This window comes from Arachis ipaensis, chromosome B3, assembly GCF_059453495.1.
Source record: "Arachis ipaensis isolate K30076 ecotype BB chromosome B3, ASM5945349v1, whole genome shotgun sequence".
Classification (NCBI taxonomy): Eukaryota; Viridiplantae; Streptophyta; class Magnoliopsida; order Fabales; family Fabaceae; genus Arachis; species Arachis ipaensis.
Window position 1 is genome coordinate 56,368,427 of NC_142438.1, and position 6,753 is coordinate 56,375,179.

At 34.3% G+C, this 6,753-nt stretch overlaps 1 protein-coding gene across 1 annotated transcript; it reads left to right on the forward strand.

Annotated features, from left to right (window-relative positions):
- Window positions 1–635: 635 nt before the first annotated feature.
- On the forward strand, window positions 636–1,928 carry LOC148570718 (uncharacterized). Its single transcript, XM_088507150.1, has one exon. It carries the CDS (start codon window positions 636–638, stop codon window positions 1,926–1,928), a length of 1,293 nt encoding a protein of 430 aa, XP_088363276.1.
- The last annotated feature ends 4,825 nt before the right edge of the window (window positions 1,929–6,753 follow it).

A 6,753-nucleotide genomic window follows, 5' to 3' on the forward strand; every position in this document is an offset into this window, starting at 1 on the left:
TAGTGACAACTATGTGATATTTTCATGTTTTTGCTCATTTCTCTCTCTTTTATTTTTCTATCTCTTTATTGAAGTAAAAAGGATTGAATAACAATTCAATATGATTTTATTATTTTTCTTCATATTTTAGTTTCGAAAGAGAAAGAATATTTTCATTTCCTTCCTCTTTTATTTCAAGTAACAGGAAAGGAAGTACAATTTTTTTCTCTATTTTCTTTCCATTCTCTCTCCCTTTCTCAAGAAAAGATTAAAATTATTAAACTTTTTATAAGATATTGTATCAATCTATATTAACATCTTTTATTGAATAGGGGTCTGAAACCACTAAAATTTCATCTAAATATAAATAAGTTAACATAATATTCTTTGTAAATTTAGTACAAAATTTCTTTAACGATTTTAGATAAAAATTTTTACTAAACTATACCTTAAAAATAGAAAATGCTTATGGTTACTCTTGTGGGAAAAAAAAAATTTTTTTAAACCATTGTTTCCCCTATAAAGTAGCATCCAAAAAAAGTTTGACTTGTGGTCAATAATTATAAGGTTTACAATACCAAGTCTAAATCATAATCAACATATAGTTGAGCATGCATTCCATAGAATTCCTCTAATTTCTTCCTCGAATGCTATCAATGTGTACCACCGTTTCACCACCATCAAATACTATCTCAAAATCTTACACCACCATCAATAATCTTCTAAATGATTCACTCATCGAAATATTTTGCAGGCTTTCTTGCAAATCTCTCTTCACATGCAAGAGTGTCTCAAAGCATTGGTGTGCAATAATTTCCGATCTTAACTTTCATTTTATATATCTTACTCACCAACATAGACTTCTCCAAAATTTGCAATGTGAAGAGAAAGACATAGATCAACATAGCTACATCCTAAAACCATACAATGCACTTGTTATAACATCAAAGGTACCCTCCTTACAATTTGGGTGTTCTGAAAATAATTTATCCTTAAATTTTCTAGGCTCAAAATTCAACCCCACCAATGAGGTTCAACTGAGATCCATATTGAAGTGTGTTTTCGGTTGTTGTAATGGCCTGCTCTTATGTGGAAACCCACGCCGATATCACAAATGTATATACTATGTTTGCAACCCACTCACCAAAGAATCGATAGAGCTACCTTGTGCTCCAAGTAATTGCGATCCCAATGGTGTTCTTGTGGGATTCACCTGCGATCCTTATTATCATATTGAAGAAGACAAAGTGTCTATTGTTGCTCCAAAACGCCTATTTAGGGTTGTGAACATTCCTGCTTTTTCTAACACAAAAACTACGTTCAACGTTGAGGTTTTTTCTTCTGAGACCGGAAAATGGAATGAACATGTTCTGTTATGCCCAAAAGGATTTTCTTGTGGGTTTTCTCTTACATCATCGTGTGTTGAACATGACGGGGTGTTATACTTCACAAGTGGAAGGAAGATTCTTATATACAATCCTTACAAAAATGAACAAGTTGCTTCTGTGATTGATCATCCTAGTGAATTTGGTGAAGCATATAGAGGGTGTGTTGGTGTTTGTTGTGGACGTTTACAATTATCCGAATTTCCAATTTCACGTTCTAACAATGCTAACATTCGTCCTTATAGTGGTAGAGTTTGGGAGTTAGATTCTCATCAAGAATGGCAAATAGTGCATGAGTTTTATATTCCTGATATTATCGGATCAATTTTTGACAAGTTACAAGCCATAGAAAGAGAACATGTTAGGGGAAGTAGCAGAATCCTCGCCTTCCATCCATATCTTAAAGGTACCATATTTTTGGAATTTGGTGATCATATTATTTGTTGTAATCTACTAACTCAGGAATTCAAGGCATCAAAATATGGTGGCCTCTCTTTGGGATTTTTGCCTATTACTCCAGTTGTACTTCCTTGGTGGCCAACTACAATTTCTTCTTTTCTCTGAGAGCAATCATATATACCTCCATATTCCATTATTTTCCTTTTTTTTTTCTTTCTTTGATGGTGCATGATTTGAGATCGTTTAAGGTTTGTTACATACAAAATATGGGATTTCATTAATTTATGATTGTAAATACTATGTTAAATATCATGTTAATGAAGTTTTAGATATTTGTTGTTTATGTGAATGTAGAATAATCATGATGCTGCCTTTGGATAGAGGCTTTTGTAATTATTTTCTAACTTGGCATGTTTAAAAGCTTAGCTTAGACAACAAACCCATTAAAAAACTTGTTAAACTAAATGCAATAAAATAGAATTTACATGTTAGTTACGAAACAAAATAATATCAAATCCTCTAATCTAGCCATTTTTATAGTAAAAACCATGAGCTAAATTAAACATGATATTAAAATAAGAGAAAATCTAAGAACCAGCAACTTCTGTGTTTTGTGGCCAGCACTTAACCATCAAAGTAAAAATGAGTGATCTCTTACCATTGGATGTAATCTCACACCATTAAAAATACTATTAATGACCAATTGATAGTTAAAAACCACAAAAGTTACTGATCCCTAGCATTCCTCTTAAAATAATATCCAAATCACATATCCTAAACTAAAATCGCTAGATGTATACTAAAAAAAGTTGAATTGTACTTTGATATTCTTTTATGAAAAGTTGAAAACTGCACTTTAGTAAAACTTATAAAGTTGTTTGATTTGAGAACAACGGAAAGTAGTATATAATCTTGAGAAAATATCTTCTGAAGTGTTTAACTATTTCAAAAACGTTTTGAAAAGGTTCTAAGGCATATGAGAACTAATCAAAATAAATAGATAAATGAATAAAGAAATAAAGTATGTTGAGAGAATGAATAACAAGATGTATATTGGTTCTGCCTTATGCCTACGTCCAAACCTGAACTAAGTGAAGAATTTTATTATTAATAAGTATACAAGATATAATTTCTTTTTAAGCATTCTCAAACTAAGATGACTCATATCACCTTTAATCTAATTACATGCCCATAGATCCCTTTGAGTTGACTGACAATGGAGTAATTTTATGTTTATAAATTATTTTGTATTTAAAACTTCTTGTTTTCTATGACCTTGGATTATGGAGTGCTGTGATGGCTGAGGTTGGAGAAGAGATTAAGGACACAGTGGGGAAGAAGAAAAAGATTCCTTTTCTAGTTTAGACTTGCATTGGCACATCATTTTTCATAAATGGTTGGGTTTGACTAGTTTTATAAATTTGAAACCGATTTATTACAATTTGATTCAGGTTGTTAGTAAACACCCCTGAATTTGACCATGTTCACTTGAAAAGGACCATATTCAAAACTTAAGACACTACAAGAAAATGTTGAGAACTAATTGGAGTTATTGTCGGATTTAGCGGCGTCGATTACTGGTGAATTAGTGTCGGATTTTACGTCGGATATAAGGCAACTTAAATTTTCCAAAATATTAATTGTCGGATTTTATATTCCGATGCTAAATCCGGCAGTGATTAGTGACACGAAATATGATTTGTTGGCGCCAATTTTACTGTCGAACTTTGTCGACGGTAAATTACTTTAGTAAAACACTGCATTTGACCAATTTACCGTCGGAGTATTTCGATGGTAAATCTTTCTTCTCTCTCTCTCTCCCTCTCTCCCCTCTTGTGTTCTCTCGTCGGGGGAGGTGCTGTCGGTGTTGCCGTCAACTGCTGGAACCTTTAGTGCCGCTGCCACTGGACATTCTCGCCGCTGGATCTGTCAGTCACCACTGGGAAGGTTGAGAACACCGCCGCTGTTTTTGGTGGCCACTACCATCAGCGTCGTTGTCACTACTGGTACCACCATGCCTCCAACATTCTGTAGCCACCATCAACGGTAATTTTGGCATAATTTTTTAATTTTATTAAGATTTTTATGAATTTAGAATTTTTTTGTTAAATAGTTTATGAATTTATTGATTAAATTAGTGTAATGAAGTTTGTGACTAGGATTTGGTATAGTTTTTTTTTTACTAGTTTTCAGATTTTTTTTGTGACTTTAGCGTTTTAATAGGTATTTTACCAAATTATTGATTAAATTATGGTAACGGAGTTTGTGGTTAGGGTTTGGTTTGTGATTTTTAGTTTTTTCATATTTTTTGTGAGTCTAGGATTTTATTATGTATTTTATTATCAAATTATTGATTAAAATAGAGTAATGAAGTTTGTGATTATGATTTCTTATGTTAATTTAATGTAAATAAAAATTATAATTAAGTTAATGTAGGTTAAGTGGGGTGAGATTAAGAGTGTTCAATATTGTTGGTGGATGACTTTGTGTAATTTGTTGAATTAATTAGTTTCACTTTGTGAGTTTAATAAGTTTTCTTTTTTATTAGGACGGTGGTATTTCTCTGAGATTAATTGGATTTCGCTTCTTCCGTATTCTGTGTAACCGTGTTTCAGGTAGGTTTTCTATCTCTAACTATAATCAATTGTTTGAGTTTTATGTTTGTTTATTTTTCCTAGAATAACGCTTTAGGACGAAAGTAGGAGAAGGTCGCATAGAGGTGGATTCTCGAAACATTTGTTTACTGAAAAATTGTGGAGTTATAAGGGGTTGTATACTAGAACGGTTAGGATTTGATATGTTATTGAATTTGTGTTTGTTCTAATATATGCTTGCAGTTGTTTCCATTGTGAAAATTGTTATATTTATTTGATGAATATCTCTGAATTAAAAGAAAGTTTTTCCGAAATTTTGTGTGATTTATTTTAAGATTTGTTTGGTTTGCAGAAGATTCTAATTATAGGGTATGCTGTGTCGGATTTTATAAAAAATTTAATAATTTTGTATTGTTCGTCGAATTTTAGGGTGTGTGATTCAATATGATTCCAAGTCACCGTATATGAATGTATGATAGGGATAACAGTGGACAGGGGGATTAAAACCTGAATTCTTTGAGGGAGTTGACGCGTTTGTTGGGCATGTATTCAGCATGGAACCATTTATATCTGAAGAGGTATCTAGGTGTCCGTGTGAAAAGTGTTGGCTGACTAAGTGGCTAGGAACTGTGATATAACGCTTTACCTTTATCGTAACGAGTTCAAAGATGGGTATTGGATGTGGACAGAGTACGAAAAAATGGACGAATAGGGAATTAACAGGTCTGCCTTGAATTTGAATAGGTCTGGCTGTCGATCAATGAGGATTCGGGTGGAAAGAGAACTAAACATGGAAGACATGAATTGGGAGTGTAACCAAGAGAGATACAATGAGATGGTGTTTGATGCAACAAGTGTTATGAAATTGGAAGAGGTTGAAGAAGAGCTTATCCCGGAGGTAAAGATATTTTATCATATGTTAGAATTTGCTGTAAGACTGTTGTTTGAGGGTTGCGTTCATTTAGAGTTGTCTGCATGTGTAAGAATGATGACTATTAAGTCAGAGTCAAATCATATATAAGAGTCTTTTAATAAGTGGGCCACCCTTTGCAACGAACTGGTACTTGTCGAGACCTCTGGCATCTCCCGAAACCATTACGAAGCAAAGATGCTAGTTTCAAAATTGGGTCTAAATTCATTGAAAATTGATTGTTGTTTGAATGAGTGTATACTGTATTACAAGAGGGATACAGACCAAATTGAATGCAGATTCTGTAAATTACTAAGGTTCTAAGTCAAGAGAGAACATATTGGTAAACGACGGTTAAAGAGAGTTCCAATGAAATGGATGCACTACTTGATCCCTAGGCTGAAATGATTGTATGCATCAATGAGTTCGACCCCTCACCTGACTTAGCATAGTAACAAAAAGAGAGATGATAGAATCATGACACACCCGTCACACGGAGAAGCCTGGAAGAATTTCGATCGAGTCCATCCTACATTTGCGAGCGAGCCGAGAAATGTTAAACAAGCTTTGTGCTCTGACGGGTTCGCACCAAATTCCAATTTCGGTAACGCATACTCTTATCGGCTTGTAGTCGTAACACTGTATAACACGAGTCCCGAAATGTGCATGAAAGACCCGTATATGTTCTTAACTTGCATTATACCTGGTCCAGCAATTCAAATGCCAAAATAGATGTCTTTTTGTAGCACTTGGTGGATGAGTTAAAGGACTTGTAGATCCATGGTGTCAAAACGTATGATATTTCGATGAAGACAAACTTCCAACTGTGTGCTGAATTGATGTGGACCATTAACGACTTTCCTTCATATGAGATGTTGTCAGGTTGGTCCACTCAGGGTAGACTGGCATGTCCCATTTGTACGGAGGATACAAATGCATTTTGGTCGACGAATGGTGGTAAGAATTTGTGGTTTGATTCCCATCGAAGATTCTTCGGCATGGATCATCTTTTTCGGTGCAACAAGGACCCATTCAAAAAGAATACAACTGAACACCAAGAGGCACTCACAAAGTTGAGTGGTAGGCAAGTTTGGTATCGTGTCAATAGAATCCTAAAATTCATCGAAAATAGGGTAGGTTTGAGACCTCCGGGATATGGCAGGGAGAAAAATTGGACTAAACAGAGTATATTTTAGGAGTTGCCTTATTGGAGAGACAATTTAGTTTGACATTGTCTTGATGTGATGCATATTGAGAAAAATGTGTTCGATAATATCATGCACACAGTAATAGATGATGAGCGAACAAAGAATAACGATAAGGTACAGTTAGACTTGATGGACATTTGCAAGTGGCCAGATCTGAACTTAAGGAGACTTGATAACAGGTGGTGGGCTAAACCAAAAGGCGATATTTGCTCTAACAAAGGAGAAGAGGCAAAATATTTGTAGGTGGATTAGGGGACTGAGGTTTCTTGATGGTTACG